This window comes from Ovis aries, chromosome 14 (genome assembly GCF_016772045.2).
Source record: "Ovis aries strain OAR_USU_Benz2616 breed Rambouillet chromosome 14, ARS-UI_Ramb_v3.0, whole genome shotgun sequence".
NCBI lineage: Eukaryota > Metazoa > Chordata > Mammalia > Artiodactyla > Bovidae > Ovis > Ovis aries.
Window position 1 is genome coordinate 21,437,469 of NC_056067.1, and position 22,983 is coordinate 21,460,451.

Genomic DNA, 22,983 nt, shown 5'->3' on the forward strand with positions numbered 1-22,983 from the left:
GGCACCGGGAACGCGGGCCCGGCTTCCCAGGGTCAGACCGTCGGGTGCAGTCCACTGGTGGTGCTTTGAAATGGAAGTGAAGAGTCTACCTTGTAAGATAAAAGACATTGGGATGAGGAGATGTTTTCTCATTCTGAATTTTCAGATTTTGAAACACTTGTTTCTGTAGCTTTGATATTTTTTAGCTTTCTGGTTGACCCGCGGGTTGTTTTTGTTCTGAACAAAGAGGAAGGAAAGCTGCCTTTGCTCCCATTCATGGATCTAATTAGGCATGTTGCCCAATCTGTAATAAATCATGGGTTTAGTTTTTCTTTGCTAAGGTGGTCAGAGGCCTTCAGGCATGAGTGACTTATTAAAATGTATTCTCATAGTTGGGGATGAATGATCATCCTGGTATTGTCAATCACTCAATAGTTTTATATCCCCGAAGCTCTCCCTTGGTTGTTTTGTACTACCCAAAGATGACATTTTATTCTCGTATTTGTTCTTAGACATGATTCACATTTTGCGATATCTAGAGCATAAGGAAATCATTCTGAATTCAGCAATCGTGCCAGTTGGACTAAAAAAACTTATTTTCCATATCCACAGAAATGTTAATCAGATTCTTGTTAGAACATGTGTAAGAAGTGGTTTTCATTGTCATAGCTCCTGATGTCAGATTACTAAAATAATTTATGTTTTGTTGTGGGAACATGGGTGCACGCAGAGCCTTCCCAATCACACGACCACTCTCGGCCCACACTTCTTCATAATACACAGAAATTATTTGCATTTTGTGGTAATGAGTGAATGGCAGCAACAGCAAAATTTCAACGTGGCTGTTCTTTATTTGATTAAATATATTCTCTATTTATTCTTAAAAAAACTAATTTAAGTTAAATGGCAATAAACCATGATAATTTAGAAAACATGTTGAAACTGAGAGTGAAGAGAAATGTTCTCTACGTAAACCACACTGTAAACCATAAAACTTATTTTTGTCAACTGCTTCTCATGACAGTGGCTAGGAATTTGACATTTCTACTACAGTAGGCAAAAAACATGTAAAATACACTCTCCCACATACCACATCACATCTCTATTTATATTTCCAAACTAAAAGCATTTCAGCCCCCAAAAGTGCTGAGTGTACTGTGTCCGTTTACACCAAGAGCTGTAAGTTCACCCAGGCCTTACCTTAAACGGGTGCATTTGTGTGGCCAGGCCCCTCTACCCTCAAGCCATACTTAATGGAACAGGCTTGGCTCACCAAGAGAAAAACACTGCTCTTGATCCTAAAAGGTGGGGAACTGTTCAATGAACTCTGGTCAACACAAGACAAAACAAAAAGCTATTCTAGAAACCCGTGTAAAGCACCCAGGATCACTTATCCACTTCAGGGTGTGCCAGCAGTTATTCAGCTACTTATGAAAATGAGTTTTGTGAAAATTCATGTAGTTTGAGGCTGAGTATTTTAAAACTAGAAAAGGAATCTTATCTGTTATGGTACACACGAAAGTGACAGAAATGTGGCTAGTGCTCTGATGTCAGCTGAGATATATATTCTATACAGTTGACTAGATCTCAGCAGATTTATAATAAAAACTTCCCCTTTCCACTTCGAGATCATAAGAAGTCAGCACGATCCGGTCTTCTCCCTACAGAAAGGGCATTTAGTTTGGGATGTAACGTTTTAAAACAATAATACAAACCTCCTGGGAGAATACCACAATAAATGTCTCAAAAACCACTCGGTTAATCCCAGGGTATAATCCGGCTGTTTTAAATTACTGCAGGGAATATTACGGGCCTTAATGACACTGTAACTGCTTAAAGCCAAAGAAAGCTAGAAAGAGAGGCCAAAAAGATGAGCTCAGAGCCAGCTGAAGTGACAACAAACATGTGGCTGTTTACTAGGGTTGGAGAGGTTTAGTCTGCAGATGTTTGTGGTCTCTGGAAGGCTTCAGAGGAATGAGTTGTTATGAAGATTTGCCGAGTTTGATGAGAGCAAGATTCTTCTTGGAGATGGCAGGCCCCAGACAGGGAGGCCCAATGGTAGAGACAGAATTTATAGATTTCTGTGGTCAGATCATACTCTACTGGTTCCACAATGTACATCAACAAATTAATATTGTACGGATGTCATTTCAAAGCCTCTTAAAGACGAGAGTCATTATTGAAGCCATTAGAGCACAGATGGTTCAAACTATATGCAGATATTCATACTTGCATTTTTGCATTATAGCTGCTTTTTTTTTCTGTTGAACTGTAATGAATTGTCTCATAATCTATTCCATCTTCTTGCCATTAGCAGGCTTTGAATGTTCACAAATAGGAGCAAAGAACTCATTTTCCAGAGCTTTAATCACACAAAGAGGGAATGCCTAATTCTCTAAATGAAATGGTCTGTGATCACTGAAGCAGAGATTTAATATATCACGGCAAATTAGGTAGATTTTAATAAATTACTTATCTCTCTGAATACTTTACATATGCTTAAGAAGGAACATAGCCTGTTTGCAAACAGTGAAAACCCACAGCCTATAAAAATCCTTTGAAGAAAATGACAAATAAAAAAGTAAATTAAAAAATGAAATGCATTATATCCTAGACCTCTAGAGACAATTCCTTTGCAGCATTGATTCACAGCTCCATTAAAAATATCAATTAAATCCTTCAGTGAGATTGAGTAAAAGCTAGAAAATTAACTTTCTGAGCTGCTTTTCAAGGATCTGGTTATCCAGATACACTTGAGCATTGTACAAGCTTGATGTAAATTTTTAAAAAATGATAAAAAGATACTCGTTTCAGGTCTAACTAAGCATATCAAAATCTGAGTCATATTTTTAGTATTTTCTTTCTCTGCCATAAGCTAAGTTTTCAAAGTGTAAATTTCATGTATAAATATTTCTTCTTTATATACACACATCCCTGGATCCATAGACCATTACAAATATTTGAAAACAATACAAATATTAATAAGAAAAACTATGCTTTTTAGGAAAGAAAAACAAAACTTGGAGTGATTTAATAAGTTGGTGCCAAGTCTCATTCTTTATATTTAATTGATAGAAACGGCATGCATCAAAGAAAATGCATACTGAGCTTTAATGTGCATAAAATGGATATTAGCATTTTAAAGAGGAAGATTAACACATTAATCCAAGTAATTTTCATATACTGCTTCTAATAAAATCTTCACAGTATAAAACTCTTAATGAGGCTAATCATAGGCATTCCATTTAGTGGGACAATTAGGGGTAACATAAAAGTATTTCTTTTTTCAGAGGTTTTCTAAGATTTATGCTTTTTTGCTTATTAAAAATAAAAATGGGAATTGCGTTTCAGTTCTTCATAAGGAAATGTTGAAAATGCAAATAGACTTTCTCATGTTATCATGTAGGTATTAATTATTGAGAAGGTGTTGCCCACTGTGGAGAACTTAAGTTCTCAAGGGGTGGCAGTCATGGGAAGAAGGGAATAGAAAAATAAACAAATGAAGAAGTATACAAAACATGAACACTTCAAGCCCCAGTCCTCCCCGGCCCAGCTTCCCATGAATTATAGATTATATACACCAGAGTAATTACGGAAACCTCATCTAAGCACTTTCACGTGAGCATTTACTCAGGAGTAGGAGACGCCTCTGGAACAGTTTCTTTCAAGCCTCCAAGTCATCTCTGAATTGCTCGTAGACAGACCGTAGGGCATGGAGGGCTTCGACTGTTACCCTGAGCTTGCCGATACTTCCACCACTTGCTCTGGCATCCAAAACTAGGGAGAGAATAGCAGAAAAGTGTTAATATCATTCAACAGATTTTTCTTGAGATAAGCCTAACTGAAATAGTAGTTGAAGAGATGAAAACAGCTCTAAAAACAGCTCTATAAAAGCCCAAAATTCACTGGTATCAGAAATCTAAGAATTAAAGTTTGTCACGTGTGTATGAATGTGTATACCCATTTGAGAGGTATGATATGTAGGCATGTACGGATACACATTGCTTGTAGAGTTAAAACTAATTATCTGATCCTGACCTTTACCTAGTGGAAAGGCTATAGGATAACGATTCCCACATAGAATCAGAACTTCTTAGGAAGAAACAAAAAGTCTAAAAGGGATCAAGATATGACAGTGAAGAATTTGTTCTAACATACAGTGCTAACAAATCACAGAATGGCAACCCACTCTAAAGAAATTATGTGATCATAATTTGGAATGCTTATTTCTCTTTCTAAGGAAAACATTCCATTTAAAATAATTATATGTGGGACTTGCCTGGCAGTCCAGTGGCTAAGACTTTGTGTTCCAATTCAGGGGGCCCATGTTCGACCCCTGGCTGGGGAACTAGACCCCACATGCCACTAAGAGTTTGCATGCCGCCACTAAAGATCCCATATGCTACAACTAAGATGCAGCACAGCCAAATAAATATTAAAAACCAATATGTGAAATGAGAAAAAGTAAAAATGGCAGACCCAGAATCTTCAGGTCTATGGACTCGTTTTGAGGATCTATGATCAGATGTTGCAGGAAAGGAGATGTAAAATTTTTGAGTGTCAGTGGGCTTCTTTGGGAAGGAGGCACTGCTTTGAGTGGTGTGCCAAAGGGAGATTGTTTGATCATTCTCTGAGTTCAGGGGTGGCAGCGAAATGGGCTGCTGATTCAGACTCCACCCTCTGTGAACAGTGATACCTACTAGTGATTCAAGGCCAGAATTTTGGACCTGGTAAGTCTGAGAGCACTTAGGAGTCTATATAGTTTCTTTTGTTTTTTTTTTTATGTGTGGTTTTCTTGAACTTTTAATGTGTGTGTGCCTAATTCCAAGAAAATTTGTAAGGAAATGTTCATATAAAACTTAATATACAAAGACTTAGGTAGAGAAATGAGCAGGAAGGGAGACTGCTGGGGCACAAGTGGTCCCCAGCACACAGAGGAGTCATCACCTCTTCTTTGGGATGTTTCATGTCTATGTCTGCCAAAGCAATAAAAACCTGACTTGACTAGTGTTTTAGTTTTCTGACTCTTTCCCAGAACAAGGCCACAATGGCTGTCGGCATCAGGTCAATATGGTCATTTGTGGTCTTGCAGAATGAGAAGATGGTGTGTGAAACAGAACTGACTGGAGAAGAGATTAAGAATACAAAGCAGAGATAATTTTGATCCTTTTTGTCTCTTGGTTCTGGCTGTCTTTATAGGATTTAGGTTAATATTTTAATCCTCTCATCTTTTTCTTCTATGCTTGCGAAAGTTGTGACATGTATATGATATGTATGTGATGTGTACCATTTATAAAATTTCCCAGAAGAGGTTTCTAATTTGGTTACTCAGTCTAACTTGGTTAATTATTTGGCTTGATTCTGAATTTGGAGCACTGACACATATCCAGGACAAACTTGATGGCTGAATTATGGTATAAGCAGAGTGCCTGGCACTTAAGAGGTGCTCAGTTAAGTGTTCACTTAACGCATGAATCTATGAGTTAACAAACCATTTACATTCTTCCAGCTGTGGATGGCTCTGCTGACTTAAGAAGTGAGACTAGGACTCAGCCTCATTGCTCCATTTATTGTATAGCTCAGGCCATCCCTGATTATTATTATTAAAAGTCTTGATTTTGTAAAGTACAATTCCCTCAGCAGATTCTAAATGTGTTATATAAGGATAAAGAGTAGAAATTAGGCATTGGTGGGACTCATACCTGATGAGGTGAAAGTTGAGGAGTGGACTTTTTGTAAAGAATCCCTAACTACACCCTGAATCCTGATGAGAAGCAAGTGACCAAAATGACTCAGAGTTATTAGCTGTGACTCTATCACCAGACTGTAACACTGAATTAAAGAGGAGCCTTGCAAAAGACACTGTAACGATCACTCAGAATAGCATGCCTTAGCTGAAATGAGGCTTGACAGCATGAGGCTTCTATAACCAACATTAAAAACAATCCAATGGCCAAATTATTGTCACACTCCCCGACCCCTCCATGCTAACAAAATGAGTAATTCCTTGTGAATTATTAAAAAATTTTTGTTGACTCAAAGGAAGGCAGAGAAGGAGGGGGATGCAGGGAGAGATTCTAGCTTCAACAGAAAGTTAGCTTGAGTTGCAAAGGCTTCAGCTAGTGTGTGACTCAACATCTTTGCAGCCAGCAAAAAGGTTTTAATAAAGGCTTTGGATTTCAGCAATTGCTGGTGGCACAGGCTGAGCAATACTTCCACCCGTACCATCGATATTTTGCTCGATGATGTCTCTCCCTTCCCGAAACACGTCAGCGAGGTCAACGCTGGCGATGCCAATGTCCTCACACTCCAGGTCCTGCTCGTCCTCAGGAGGGTCACTGACTACAGTGAAGCGAACACTGAAGAGGGAAAGAGCAGAGAGCATCACCAGAAAGTTAGGAGACCACCACAAGCGAAACGAGACTCCTGAATGGGTGTTTTTTTAAAAATCACAAACTGACATTTCAAAGTTTTCTATCATTCCAATAAAAAGAAAATCATGTTAGATAAATTATTCTATGAATGATTAGAATGACTAGCATACACCCAGACTTCACATGAACACTAATTCACTTTTCTCAGCACTGATTACCATTTATCTCTAGAATCTGAGAAAATTACTAGCCGAAGAGAAGAACCAGATGTTCACTCTATTGCACAATTATCTGATCATATTTTGACATGTCTACTGTTGAGGCTAAAAGAATCAAGGGAGTAAAGACCATGGAGGTTAGGGCAGTGTTTTCAACAGAAAAGTAAAATTTTCTATAGAAACGCACAACTTTAGAGTTTCTACGAAGCAGCTTAACCAACTGTGTTCTATATATTCCAACTTACGTTAGATGAATGCTGTAGTTCTGCCCAACAGCTATATGAAATGTTTATATTACTTCAGCAATCTTTTAACTTATAATCATAGCATCCAAGTTTTATTTTACTTTTAGACATATAATTGTAGGGTTCTGATGGAACTGATTTGAATTAGTGGCTTGTGTTGAGGCCAAACACGGATTGACCAAATGACAGGAATTTACAGTTAAGTAGTCTTTTGATATGTCTTGGCAGCATAGCTTAAACCATGAATCCTTGTAAACTACCATATTAACCATTTTCAAAATGTATCCATCCCAAACCAGACTCAAACAAGAAATTTATTTCTTAGATAACATTCTTCAGTAAAAATCTAAGTCTCTGAGACATTGTGCCTTGAAAAATATGCACAGTTAAAATCCTTTCCAAATACTTACAGGTAAACATGACAATATTTTAAAATAATTTGCTAAAAATACTCAACATTTCATTTCTTTACTAAGTCCCTGCTTTTTAGCTAGCAATACATTTTGTTCAGGAAATAGAAATCCCTTAAGTTGAAACCAAAGGTAATACCTATTTACACAGTAACTGTGTAATTGTGAAGACTACAGAATGGTCTGCAAAGTGGGTAAGATGGATATTTTATATGATGCATAAAATAGAGAAATTAAGTGGTTAACAACAAAGCCCTACTGTATAGCACAGGAAACTCTGCTCAGTGTTATGTGGCAGCCTGGATGGGAGGGGAGTTGCGGGGAGAATGGATACATGTATATGTATGGCTGAGTCCCTTCCCTGTTCACCTGAAACTATCACAAATTTGTTAACCAGCTATACTCCAATACAAAATAGAAAGTTAAAAAGATTAAGTGGTTAAGGGCATCTATTTTGGGCTCAAATTTCTGCCTTACTATTTATTAGCTGTGTGACTTTGTACAAATTACTTAACCTCTCTGATCTCAGTTCCCCTATCTGTAGGACAGTAATAATTCATTCGGCTTTTGTTAAGATCAAATTAGATGATACATTAAACAGTACCTGGAACGCAGTAAGCACTGAATAAGTGTTTGCTCTTTTATTATTATTATTTTTAACCTAGGTAGAGTTCCTTAAGCCTCTCCATTTCTAAGGGGAGAGAAAAAGAAGGCATGGGAAAAGCTTGTTTCAATAGAAAACAGAGACACCCAAATTACCCAATGGCTATATCACTCAAACAAGAAGAATAATGATGAAAGATATCATCCTAAAATGAGTGTGCTTAGAAAAGCAGGAATTAGAAGTGATATTTGATGCACATTTTATACCCACAAGACTTACAGAAAAGATAGAGGCTACAAGATTATAATAATAATGTTAAGTGTTATCCTTAAATAATGTCTCATCTAAGGATAATATCTATCACTTTACAAATGTAGACTATAACTTCCACTGAATATATGAGAATTCTAAGACAAAAAGGAAAAAAAAACCCAACCCTTCTAAATGCCAACAAAAGAGCTAAATGTTAAAACAAGCAATATTTCTGGTTTAAACTCTATTGAGAGCAAAATGAGACATCAAATATAAAAATAAGAAATTAATGTTAGGCTGAAAAGGGAAGAAGGTGCACTAAGACGGTTTAAAAACTATTTAGTTCAGCCTTGGTTTAGGCTAAACTGTATATACACATACATGGACTCATATGGACACATCTTATCTTACCTTGAACCCTGTCAGACAAGAGAGGTGGAACCCTGCTTTACATGCTGAAGAGGCTTCACTAACCAGCTTAAATGTCATCTCCTTGGATTTGCCTTCATGTTATTATTATTTTCCTCACTCCTACATCTTTTGGCTGGGCTGCATGGATCTTGGGATCTTAGGCCAGGGATCGAGCCCAGGCCTGGCGGTGGAAGCTTGGAGCCCTAACCACTGGACTGCCAGGGGATTCCCTCCACGTTATTTTCTACTCTAGCAGCTTGTTTAGCTTTCTCTTAGTACCTACTGTAATGTATAGTTGGTCGACTTGTTGGCTGTCTCCTTCAGCGAGATGTATATTCCATGAGTGCAGTGACTTCCTCTTATCCAGCATTTTAGTTCCTGATACTTAGGTAGGGATCATAAATGTTTGGTGAACTACTATGTGAACTGCAAAACCGAAGTCCCAGTTGAAGACTGGCTGGAGAAGGCCAGCTTTGGGCTGGGTGGGCCTCAAGATTGAGACCTCAGACGTTGCTGGCTGTCATTGAGGAAACCAGAAGACACTGAAACTCCTTAGATCATTTTCTAAAATGACACTTACGATTCTTTCCACTTTCTGAAATACTTCCTTTTTATATGAAACAGGATAGAAGAGACTAAGGGTCACCTGTGAGTTTTATGCTGGATCTGCACAGTAGAACACTTGCAGGGAAGAAATGAAACCAAAAAGGAGCCTTAAGTCAGTATCAAAACTATGACTTCAAAGAAATAGTTTTCAGACTCCCATTTCAACGTGTTGCCTCACTTTTAATGTGACGCTTATCTACTTGTAAATACAGGATGGGGCAGCAACCAAAGGTGCTATATGTAATTCACAATATTATACAATGCACATCATTTTATGTGTGTCAGGGAAGTTTGGTCAAACTTATGTAGCTGTGGCTGAATATGTTATCACCAGTTTACGAGAGGAATGCTGTCTGAGCAAATGCGTTCTCATAATCTAGGAGGTATGGAAAAAGCTTGTTTCAATAGACAACAGAGACACTCAGAGTATTTATAAATACTCTGTGGCCTCAGAGTATTTATAAGAAGCAAGAACATTCACTGGAATCACAACTGTCTTTTGCCTGTGGACAATTGTAAATTCTTTTTTTTTCCTTAAGAAAACGACACTGCCTCCCGCGATGACCCCGTCCCTCCCTTGGCAGTCAGAGGAGCTTGCGGCTGGTACTCCCAGCCCTCACTTAGCTGTCGTCAGCCCCGAGTCGGTCACTCTGCCCCTGCGGTGCCGTTTGCTGTGTGTTTCTAAAGTGACACGAACATTTGTTATTTGGGGGGCATTTAGAAATTTTAAGGGAAACAATGATGGGAGAGTGGGAGTCATTATAGCTACGGTGGACTTAATTTTATTGTTTAAAGCTCAGTTCTGGACAGTGATAACGTAGCTTGTTGACCGCAGAGAAGCAGGCGATATGGCCAGTGCTGTCTAGTCACTAGTGACCTGTGATGGCTGAGGGACTGGTGGTATGTGAGGGGGCCTTGCAAGATGCTGAAGTATACAAAGTGAGTAAAGCCTGAGTGATTATCCACCGTCCCGGGAAAAACACCAAGCCTCCAAGTAATTAACAGGGTTTTCCTACTCTTTCTTCAGAATCAAGATCCAAGGAAACAATACATGTATTTCAAGGACTTAAAGAAAAAGCCCCTGTCAGATCCTAAGAGCTAAGAACTTCAGTTTCCTTTCATGAAACAGAAGATTGGATGCTAGTTTGAAAGTTCTTTTGAAAAATCTAATGTGAACATTCACTTCATGACCTCCAGGAAAGAGATGAACTTGAGTCTCTTTCTCAGGCTGGGGGCTAAGCTCAGGTAAGGCAATGAGAGGCTGTGTCTTTCATGGGCCATAAAGGCAAGGAGAAGAAGACAATGGGGAGGTCCCCCTCCAGGCTAAGGGGGACAAGCCAGAAAGGGGCACTGCTGAAGCCCCACTCAGCATTCATAGGCAGCACTGAGATAACTCCTGAGACTGCATGGATGGGAGTTCACTCAAATGCATGAACTCACTAAGATCATGTTCTTTTTCTCCTTCTCAAAAGGGTTTCACTCCTATACTGACCCAAAATGCAAAGTGCCCTGTTCAAACTGGCCGGAAAAGACATTAAAGATAACATGAAATGATGAATTATTAAACCGTTATAGTGATGTAAAAATGTGTGAAAGGCTGAGGAGCTATTACAAATAATAATATTATTATATACTTACTACTGCTTATCATGACTGCAGTGACTACCTACCGTGCACTTAAACTCTTGTGTGAGGAGCTATTCTATCCATCTAACATGTATCATCTCATTTAATCCTTACCACCCTATATGGAATTATTGTTTCCATTTTACAGGTGCAGAAAGTGAGGCACACTATGGTGGTCTGAGGTCAGACAGCTAGTGACAGAACAAGAAATTATTCTCCCGACACTGGGTCCAGAGCGCCCCCTCCTGGCAATCCTTGTTAGGAGCTTTGCAGTCACAGTGGCAGTGGGGTACTTTATATACTAACTACACTGTAAGGTCTTTTGGTTTGCAGAGCACTGTAGGACCTTTACAGCTACTCTGTATGATAGGCAGGGCTATGATATTTCTAGGAGGAGAGAGACGCAGAGAGGTCACATACTCGTTCAAGGACACAAAGCGAATCAGGGAAGTTGTGTTCTGCTTCCTTATCTTGTGCTTTTTTTTTTAACCATACCATGCTACCTTGTATAAACCATCAGGTAATTTAGAATGCTTAAAATATACCTTCTATTAGGCATCTCTTGTTTCAGTAGTATAGCTTTCAAGATGTCTCTCTTGGCCTGGTTGTTCTCTTTATCCACGTAGATCACTAAACCCAAAAAAAAAAAAAAAAAAATTTCACAGGAGGCAGTCACTCAGGAAGATGCTACGTTAGTATCATTCTGTATTTGTATAAATCCCTGTTTTTAGAGATGCGTGCCACCTCGCTTGTACGCCTGGGAAAAGAAAGCAGCGCTGGAAACCAGAATCAAATCTGAATAGTCATGTGATCTAATGTCATGTCACTGGCAGGCCTATGTGCACACTGTCAGAGAAGATATGAGCAACATCTGAGAGTGCCACATCGCTGTCACTGCCTGTTAATGGCAGTGGCAGTCACGACAGTAAAAGCCAGCGGTCTTTATTGCTTTGTATTTGAGGGATTTACTGCATTTTCTTTCACCCAAGGAGCGAGTGATAATGATAATGTATGGCAGAGAGCTTGTCCTTCCTGACAGCCCCGGTAATTTAATCCTTCTTTCCTGCCATAACACGAAATAAAAGAGGCATCCTAGCGCGTTGGGTTGAGGAAATCCATAGGCTGACGTTTCTTCGTGGTTGGGTGGGGGGTACGGGATAGACTTCTGGAGGGAGGTGGAGAGAGGCTTTTTCGGGCGTGAAGTTTGTGGGTTTTAAAGGTACAGGCTGGCATGCAGGGATGTGGCTAGACTTTACTGAGCTGAAATATCAGACTAGATAACTCATCTGAGTCCCACCAGGAAGAAGACGGTGAACACGTAAAAGTAAATAAGCGTCTGCACTTTGGGAAAATGGCATCTTGGAGTGTGAACACTTCAATTTTCATCCTGCTTATTTTTTTCTCAGCTTGGCAGCCCTTCGGCCATACCTTAGCTGTGGAAGACATTTCTTTTTCAGATGCCATTATGGAGTTAAAGTCTCTCTGGTGACCAGATCTCAATTTAGAGATTATTCCTTTATCACACACAGGGTGAAAGATATCACGACAATTCTAAAGCCAGGTTTCACCAGGAACAAACATATTTTATACTGAGAATGTTTCCCTGGACAATTTGAGTTCAGTCTCAAATTATGATGCTATCAACTCATTTAATCCTTGGCTCAGTTGAGTAAAAACTGAGGACCAAAGACGGTACACGCCAGGCACTGAGTTAGGCACACATGCTGGGGGGTGCAAAGGTCTGGGTAGGGGTGGGCTGGTGGTTTAAGAGAAGGAAGAACCAAGGCCAAACTACAACTTTGAGCTTATTGTTCTTTGCATGATACTGTACTAGTGAATGTGGCCAATTATATAAGTTACTGTAATTTTTTACACAAATCGAAAAAGACAAAGGGTTCTTGTAAATTTTATAGTGTTACCTATCAATGCTAAAGTGCCATGCTTTTTAAAAAAGTCATGCTCTTTCACTATGGGAAGAGCAATGGGACCTCATTTTAGCCACCAGAACCCACTTGCCAATCCAAGAGAGTAAGAGATGTGGGTTTGATCCCTGGGTGAGGAAGATCCCCTGGAGAAGGGAATGGCAACCCACTCCAGTATTCTTGCCTGGAGAATTCCACAGACAGAGGAGCCTAGTGGGCAATAGTCCACGGGAATGCAAAGAGTTGGACACGACTGAAATGACTTAGCACACACACCACACCACATTTTATGTCTTCTGATGAGTATTTGGGTTGTTCACCTCCTGGCTATTGTGAATAATGCTGTGCTGAACATGATGTACAAACTCTGTCAGAGTCCTTGCTTGTAATTCTTTTAGGTGTGTTTCCAGAAGTAAAATTGCTGAATCTTTGGCAATTCTATGTTCAATGTTTTAAAAAAACATCTTTACCACTGAAGAATACTTTGGCTACCTGATGTGAAGAGCTGACTCTTTAGAAAAGACCCTGATGCTGGGAAAGACTGAAGGCAGGAGGAGAAGGGGACGACAGAGGACGAGGTGGTTGGATGGCATCACCAACTCAATGGACATGAATTTGAGAAAGCTCCAGGAGATGGTGAAGGACACGGAAGCCCGATGTGCTGCAGTCCACGGTGCCGCAGAGTCGGGACACGACTGAGCGACGGCACTGAAACTGGTAAAAACTGGTATAGCTGGGACATGTTTCACTTTTGCTTCATTCAGTTGACTAACACACTGTATTTCCTAGTCTCTTAACAAAGATAAAAATACTGATGGCCACTATTTAGTGAGCGACATTCATGTACTACGTACTACACTCAATATTTTGCTTATTGCAATCACATCTGTTAAGAACCAGGCTGACCCACAACTTAGATGATCAAGCAGACCTAGAGAAGCTAAGTAATTTGCCCCAAGTAACCTAGCTAGGAAGTGGCGGAGCTAGAATTTGAATCCAGGAAGGTCTGCCTCATGGCCTGCCTTCTTAACCTCTCTGCTAAACCTCTTTCTTCCACATGAGGCCAGAACTCTTCCTGTTGTTTAAGCTGCAACCATGCTGTTAGCACAGGCTGAAATGTGAGCGAGTTCCATCACTGTGTAAAGAGAAGCCACCTCACTCTCCTCTCACGCTTTCTTAAAGGGATATTGCTTCGTTACATTTGGTACCTTAACCAATTCTCTTGACTGAACACTTCCAAAAATTCCTTTTCGACAAATAATAAATGCTGGAGAGGGTGTGGCGAGACGAGAACCCTCCTACACTGTTGGTGGGAATGTAGAATGGTGCAGCCACTATGGAGAACAGTATGAAGCTTCCTTAAGAAACTAAAAACAGAACTACCATATGAGCCAGCAATCCCACTCCTGGGTACATATCCAGAGAAAACTGTAATTCCAAAAGAAACATGCACCCAAATGTTCACTGCAGCACTATCTGCAATGGTCAAGACATGGGAGCCACCTAAATGTCCATCAACAGATGCATGAAGATGTGTGGGAGGTGTGTGTATGTGTGCGCACACAGTATACATACCACATCTCCCAAATAAATATATGTATATACAATGGGATATTACTCAGCCACTGAAAAGAATGAAATAATGCTATCTGCAGCAACATGGATGGACCCAGAGATTATCATACTAAGTGAAGTAAGCCAGACAAAGAAAGACAAATATTACATGATATTGCTTATATGTAGAATCTAAAAAAAAGAAAAAAAGAGAGACAAATGAACTTATTTACAAAGCAGAGAAAGAAAACAAACTTACAGTTACTAAAGGGGAAAAGGTGGGGGGAGGGATAAATTAGGAGTTTTGGATCAATAGAGTCACACTACTCTACAAAAAACAGATAAACAATAGGGACCTACTCTATAGCATAAGGAACTCTACTCAATATTTTGTAATAACTTATAAGGGGAAAAGAATCTGAAAAAGAAATATATACATATATATCTGTATGTTTGTATGTAATTGAATCACTGTACACCTAAAACTAACATACGACACTGTACAACTATACTTGAAAATAAAAAATTTCCTTTTAGAAAAAACTCCAGCTACACATTGATGAGTTTGGTTCTCCAAAAGTGTACCAAGTGAGAAGTACAGCTCTCCTGCTTGTATAAATGAGGCCTTTAGGAACTTAATCTATCCTAATGGCTCTTAGTCTTTAATGTGCATCAGAATCCCTGCAGGATGTGGTAAAATGCAGATGACTGGGCTCCTCTTCAACTTCTAACTCCGTAGGTATGGGGAAGGCCTGAGAATCTGCATGTCTAACATCCTCCTAGCTGCCGGTCAGGATACCATTGAGAACCAAGGTTTAGACCCTTGGTTGATTTTTGAAATCAGTTTTTTAAATTAGCTCCTTCCCTGATTTTTGAAAACGATCAGAAGCTAGTAAACATGTTTTTGTGTGTTAAACATGTGGGAGACACTTAGGTTACCTCTAATCAGCTTATGATCCCAAGAATATCCATTTGATATTCTGAATTAGGTGGGTTAAAAAAAAAATCTACATTTCAAAACTTAAAATATCCATTAAAAAGCAATCCTGGTGATTGTGGAATGAATCTGAACTCCCCAAAAGTTAAGATAATTACCTTTCGTTCTCATCAGAAGCTCCATGGGTTTAGGGTTTGCTAGAATTTGACATAAACTTACTGAAAGGACGTGTCTCAAAAAAGAAACAAACCAGTAGTCCAAATACTTGAGGTGATCTTGAATTCTCTACCATTAAAAACAACCCATGTATACGTATAACTGATTCACTTTGCTGTACAATAGAAACTAACAAAGCATTGCAAAGAAACTCCAATAAAAAACCAAAAACAAATCAGAAACTACATCCCTCACTTCTACAGGTTGGGGAAATCCCTATTTTCTTTAGCAATGTTATTTGGCAGAAGAAATGCAGATAGTTTAATTATATAAGGGGGCTTCCCAGGTGGCACTAGCGGTAAAGAACCCACCTGCCAATGCAGGAGACGTAAGAGATGCAGGTTCGACCCCTGGGTCTGGAAGATCCCCTGGAGGAGGCTGTAGCAACCCCCTCCAGTATTCTTGCCTGGAGAATCTCATGGACAGAGGCACCTGGCAGGCTAAGGGTTGATAACCTTGAATCTCAGATAACTTTTGTGTTAAAGTAGTATCTCCCCTCAGTCCTCATCTTTGCCAAGGTTTTCCTCCCATCAGTAACAAAGTCTAAAGTTCTGCATCCTTTGCATCTTCTGAATTAAACTTTAATTGTTCCAACAGATGGACTGGTCAGTGCTCAGAGACTAAAGGCCTAGATCTGTATAAGACTCATAAAAACGTTGGACGATTTCATTAATCTTTTTTCCTTCCCACTGTCAACTCTCTAGAAGATGTTATTCAGCCCAGACAACATTCTTTAGATCTACCATTAATCTTATTTTTTTTTTCAACCAAACTATTCTCTTGCTCTCTCAGCCTTCTCCAAGCAACATTTTCAAGCTCAATAAAATACAACTTTTGTTTTTGCTACTGATGTCTAGCAAGTTAATTCAACTTTGATTCTTTTTTTTCCCCCTAGTGTTAGTACCCCTAAAAAAGATCTATTTTGTGTATGTGAAACTGGTACTAACACCTCTTAATAAAGACTGAATTAAGCTATGAATAATCCTGGGGATCACTAGTGTAAACCTCTCATTTTATGTACCTAATTCAGGCCTCAGTATACAGATCTCTTCTGAATTGATTCAAGTCATACCACAGAGTAAAATCATCGCAAGGTTCAGTTCACCTCTCAGTTGGTATGGTGTTCCAATAGGAGACAGCATGCACTAGCGGGCCTTTAAATTTTCTGTCTCAGTTAAAAAGTCAGTTTGGAAATAAAACTATTTTCATTAACATTTAATAAGATTTGGAAGATGTAAGGACTGCAAGGAGATCCAACCAGTCCATTCTGAAGGAGATCAGCCCTGGGATTTCTTTGGAAGGAATGATGCTAAAGCTGAAGCTCCAGTATTTTGGCCACCTCATGCAAAGAGTTGCCTCACTGGAAAAGACTTTGATGCTGGGAGGGATTGGGGGCAGGAGAAGAAGGGGATGACAGAGGATGAGATGGCTGGATGGCATCACTGACTCGATGGACATGAATCTGAGTGAACTCTGGGAGTTGGTGATGGACAGGGAGGCCTGGCGTGCTGTGATTCATGGGGTCGCAAAGAGTCAGACACGACTGAGCGACTGAACTGAACTGAAGGCTATATTATATTGACGTTTTATATCAAGTAACAAGTGACTGTTAAATCATTACAATAATTAGATGAATGAGAGAAGTTATTTATGAAGCAAAGATTCAAGGAGATTCTCCTACAAGGAAGAAGATGCAAACATATTAATTTAAAAATAAGCACTTTCAATATGTCTTCCTTAAGTGAAAAAAAAGCCTTCTACAAGGTTAATTATTTCTCAGATTTGCTGATGATCTAGGACTTCATTGTTTTAGATACAATAGATATAAAACAGCATTAATTTGCTTCTAAGCCCAAAGTACATTTCTCTCCCTTCCCACCATATAAATATCCTTAAAATTCTTTTCAATTAACCTTGAAAATTCTATATAGTCAAAACTCAATAGGTAGAAATAGAAGCTGCAGAAAAGTATAGTAAATACTTCTAAAGAATTCAATTCAAATAGATTATTGGTTTTCTTGTTGCTATCAGGTGATTATTAATAATTCATCAGAAATACTAAAATACCAGTTAGTAGTATATCTTGTAGTAAAAGGAAATTATAAAAAAAAAAAAACAAAAAACCAAAAAACCAAATCAGTGCCAAATAACCAACCTGAAGTGAGTGAAAGTCGCTTAGTTGTGTCCGACTACTTGTCACCGCATGGAGTATACAGTCCATGGAATTCTCCAGGCCAGGATACTGGAGTGGGTAGCTGTTCCCTTCTCTAGGGGATCTTCCCAACCCAGGGATCCAACCCAGGTCTCCTGCTTTGCAGGTGGATTCTTTATCAGCTGAGCCAAAAGGGAAACCCGAGAATATTGGAGTGTGTAGCCTACCTCTTCTCCAGCAGATCTTCCTGACCCAGGAATCGAACCAGGGTCTCTTGCTTTGGAGGTGGATTCTTTACCAATTGAGCTATCAGGGAAGCCCCAGCCTAGCAACTGACAAAAAGCCCAAACAGACCTAGGTCATCATGTGAGACTGAACAAAATCCAGGAAACTTGAGCATGTACCACAGGTCTCCCCAAAGAATAATGTGCATTGCTCCTTAAGCAAATGGAAACATCTGCTGTGCTGCATGGCCACATTTCTCAATGCATAACCAACTTCTAAAAAACAACTTTGTTGTCAGTTCAACCAGTCTCCTGCTAACCTTTACAATGAATAATAATTTAAAAAAAGAAACAAACAGAAGAGCTTGTCTCTTTTCTTGGGAGTACCTTCATTAAAATTAGTTCAGTAACAGTTATTTCATTACTAATAAATACTGTGATTATGGCTTACTTTTCTGATACTTTGCAGTTAAAAGATCTCTAGAAAGTGTGAGGAAGTCTTTGGAAATGTTCTGTTAGATCAGGTCAGTGATAGGAAGGAGAAATCAGATTCTTATCCTGACCATACTACTTATTCCTCAAGGGACTTCTCAACCTACTTCTTAATCATAGAATGATAGACTCTGAACTGGAAGGGTTCTTAGCACCTTATTCAATAGATAAAATGGGGAATCATGAAATTTAAACACCTTGCCCAAGTTCTCATAACTAGTAAGAACTGTAGATACAAGGCTGACTAGACCAGATCTCTGCATACTCATGATTACTATCTCAAGCAGTGAACATGTTTCTAAAAATGCCAGTTGCAAAACAAACCAACCAACCATGAGCATTCACAATCCTATTGGCACAATAGTATGATTGTACATATTGAGCAAAATGAAATTTACAAAACTTGTGAGAAAAAAATATTGGTGTTCAACTAGCATGAGATGGCCTGTTTTGCTAAAGGTAATGCAACACTCCATCTTTCTGTTTGTTTTAACACAGGGCTTTTGAAGAACTTGATAAGCAGTCTTGATTTATGGTCATGGCAGCCTGGTAAGATTTTTTACTCCCCTCTAATTATACACTGATACCTACTGTCCTTAAAATCACTCTAAAGTTGGTTGATCTAGGAATTTACAGAGTGCCTATTGGGTCTGTACTGGCCTAGCAGATTTTCATGTGAACTAGCTGATAGATCAGAGAAGGCAATGGCACCCCACTCCAGTACTCTTGCCTGGAAAATCCCATGGACGGAGGAGCCTGGTAGGCTGCAGTCCACGGGGCTGCTGAGAGTTGGACACGCCTGAGTGACTTCACTTTCACTTTTCACTTTCATGCATTGGAGAAGGAAATGGCAACCCACTCCAGTGTTCTTGCCTGGAGAATCCCAGGGACGGTGGAGCCTGGTGGGCTGCCGTGTATGGGGTCGCACAGAGTCAGACACAACTGAAGTGACTTAGCAGCAGCAGCAGCAGCAGCAGCAGCAGCAGCAGCAGCAGCAGCAGCAGCAGCAGCAGCAGCAGCAGCAGCAGCAGCAGCTGATAGATGATAAAGCCTTAAAACAGAAAACCTGCTGGCTGTTATAAAGGGATGTGTGGGCTAAAAATGAAAAGATACTGTAAAAACTTATATCACTCAATTAAAATCCTGAACATCTAGACACTAGGAGAGATATACATGTATATATACATGTATATTGTAAAAAAACATCCATGTGACAATACTGAGCGGAAAAAAATAGGACATTCAATTGTTAGAATCATGATTAAAAAAATAGTACTTTTATTCCCCTTGAAATACATTTTTTTAATTAAATCCAACTTTAGATGCAGGTGGCATTTTTCTACTGATACTGTGATATCGCAGGAAGATCTAGAACATCTTTTTCCCACTGTTTTTGATATAACTTTAGCATTACAGTTGTCCCTTCGTATCAAGGGGGGGTTGGTTCCAGGATCCCTGCAGCTATCAAAATCCAAGGATGCTGCCATTATATGAAATGGCATAGTATTTGCATATGACCTGTGCACATCCTGTATACTTTAAATCATCCTGGATTACTTATGAAACTTTACAATGTAAACAGTTGTGGATGCATGGTAAGTGTAAGTTTTGCTTCTTGGAATTGCTTGGAATTTTTTTCCTCAAGTGTTTCAGTTGAATCTGAAGATGCAGAACCCACAGACACAAAGGACCAACTGAACTTTAAAATTAATTTCTTAATCCTTATGCTACAGGTTTGACTTCATTAATTATTCTGATTATACTTCCATGATTTTATGTGAACATTAAACAATTGTACTTTCTTGTGTTCCTTTGGCTTCCTTCACAGATAAAAGTCTATATTATAAATACCATACCTACCATTGCTATAATTATAGTAGACCCACTGGCCGCTCTTGGGTTTGGGAAGTGACACGGGTGTCTCTTCAGCAGGAAGACTGTAGAATCTGCATTCCACAAAGAGTCGCTGGATAGTGTCATCTGCAGTTACTCGGGAATCATTAAGGCTAAGGGCTATGATCTCAATCCGGATTTTTTCTGGTGGCTGTTTAAAGAGCAAAAACAAAACACAATAAAGAAACAACAACAACAAAAAAGAACAAAAAAAAATCCTTTACTCTTTTGTCACTGTCGATTTTAAATAAAACATGAAGGTACTGGCCTTCGTTGATTTCTTTTTTTGGAAGGTATTGTACCCTACAGTCTAGTTACACATGATAGATTATTCACGACAGAGAGAGAGAGAATGAGCTTCCAATGCCCCAGGGTTCGAAGTTAACAGTGTCATGGCAATAGTCTCCCGATTTACATTTGAGGCTATAAATACCCCCTAGTAGTCCATCAGGAGTGAAGATTATGAGGTCTTCATCTCCAATTGCTTTCAGAATGACACACATCAGTTGGCCTTGTTTCAAACTATGTAGTGAAATACATGTTTATCACTGCTTTTATTTTACTCTATGGTACCTGAGAAAGTTTCGGTTATTCAAAGATCAAAGCCAGTTGAACACTTTATAGCTATTATGCTAACATAAATAACTGTATGAATCCATATTAAGTAGGGCTACAGCTCATTCTCTTGTGTATTCTTCCATAACATATTTCATTTCATGAGTAATAAGTTTTCAAACAAAAGACAAATTTTTATTGAACTTAACATAATTTTCTTATACTTTATCTCATTTTTATAGAATTAATGAAAAAATATATTTGTATAATTTTCATCTCAATCCTTATTTAATAGATTTTAGTGTAACAAACATTGTATGTGAGTCATATGCTTCCTTGAGCAATAATTTAAAACAAATGATAGACTATGACTTAAAAATTAGATCACACCAAGATAATTCCACAATTAAATGTTTACACTGAATTTAATTTTAAATGTTTACAATTAAAAATTTGTTCTTTATTCCCCCTTACTAAATCTCTCTTTATTAAATTCAGAGGTATGCTACTGTAAATTATATAACTTAAAATAATACTAAAAATCCTGATATTAAGACCTGCTTATATAACTAACTTTTAGGAATTCACTGTCAAATGTAAATCAGTGTGTAAATTCACCATAGCAATTACTATTTTGATATTTCAAAGTATATAATATAATTAATCAAACTGAAAAGCCTAAGTACCCTATTGTAGAGAATATTCCCATAAAGAACAATTTCCATTGCTGGCAAACCCCCTCAATATTTGATGAAGTAATTTTACCCCCTTCTTTCAAAAGACATTTTCTTTTATTATGTATTCTAAGACACTTTAACTAAAAACCCAAATCTGAATATTTCAATAAGGTTATTTTATTATTCAGTAGATTCATGGAAATTTTACTAGGATGACAGAGAAAATTCCACACCATTCTGTCTCCACTAATACAGGTACAAGGCTGCAGCTGGCAATATTACTAGGATTAGCATAGTATGATGAAATATTTAAGGGAAAATTTTTTCTAAAACCTAATAAATCAAATGACTGCCAAATGTCATTAAAGTGATGGTCTTTGACTTGAATATGCTTTTCATATTCAAATTTGAAAAGAAAGAGATGAAAGCCTGGAAAGGTTACTCGGTTTCAACTAATAACCTCAAGCCCTCTCTGTTCACGTGCATAAAAAATGAAGTTGGCTCTATTGTCTAATCTCACTTCAGAAAGCCCTTCTCTGCTTGCCAAAGACTAACATAGTAAAGAAAACATTTTAAATATTATTTTTCCTTAAAATGTATTGTGGTTGTCAAAATAGCATACACACAAACTATTTTATACTTCTGGTTCAACTGCAGCACAATGCATAATTAAGTCTTTTATATAACTTGCAATTTGACAAACTTAGAATTGTTATGACAATAACATAAAACATTCCTGTGCTGTGGTTAGACTGCTTCTGCACAAAAGAATTAAAAGAAAACAGCTTATAACAAAGGCAAAAGAGGTGTATACATAGTTATTTTCACATTGTGAATGAGAGGAATTTAAAATCTGGTTATCACAGAATCCAATGAAGAGACAAATTAACTTTTAAATAGCAAGGGAATCAAATTTATTTAAGTGTTTTTTTTAAATTAATAATATATTAACTGTACAATCCCCATATGAAAACTTGTATTACTACAAGAACAGGGGCTGTCAAATAAGACTATATACAAAATATAGTCTACATACTAAATAAAAAATGTAGATACTTGGATAACAAACAAACAGAATACCAAAACCATATAAACCAAGAGAAACCCACTATATTACCCCCTCCCTCAAAAAAGCTTTACAGTTCTTTTTATGATGTCTGTCTGCTTTCTGGCCCAGATCATTTTTTTCTTTTTTCTTAGTTTCCCTCCCACCACCCCAGCCTCCTTAACTCTAGATTATGTCCTTTTTAATTCTCTAACTTAACAGAGTTATCAGTTATTATTTCTTTGTTCCTTTAAGGTGACACGAATCAACCTAAGTCCAAAAAGGGATAAGTTTCAAATAGTATGTATCTAGGGAAGCATGCCCTGAATAAACAATTTCCAAACATTATAAATTTTGGCTAATTGGCCTAGCCAGCTTCTTTTTCAATGCTGGAACAATTCTGGTTCTGCTCATGCCTCTGTAAATCAAAAGTTCAACTAGATGCTGGAGAAGGCAACGGTACCCCACTCCAGTACTCTTGCCTGGAAAATCCCATGGACAGGGGAGCCTGGTAGGCTGCAGTCCATGGGGTCGCACAGAGTCGGACACGACTGAGCGACTTCACTTTCACTTTTCACTTTCATGCATTGG

General features: G+C 38.4%; 1 protein-coding gene across 5 annotated transcripts in view; it reads right to left on the bottom strand.

The window, feature by feature from the left end:
• Window positions 1-810: 810 nt before the first annotated feature.
• RPGRIP1L (RPGRIP1 like) overlaps window positions 811-22,983 on the bottom strand; it is a 100,809-nt gene continuing 78,636 nt past the window's right edge. For 4 of the 5 annotated variants that reach the window (XM_042231634.1, XM_012189789.4, XM_012189788.4 and 1 more), the window contains 4 exons: window positions 20,083-20,266; window positions 11,271-11,355; window positions 6,205-6,338; window positions 811-3,756 (listed from right to left, as the gene is read on the bottom strand). In XM_042231634.1, the coding sequence (XP_042087568.1) occupies window positions 3,644-3,756; window positions 6,205-6,338; window positions 11,271-11,355; window positions 20,083-20,266 (516 nt within the window). In that variant the 3' untranslated portion in view covers window positions 811-3,643. Of the gene's footprint in view, window positions 3,757-6,204; window positions 6,339-11,270; window positions 11,356-20,082; window positions 20,267-22,983 lie in introns of those variants that run through there. The other variant, XM_042231633.1, reaches the window with a different exon arrangement.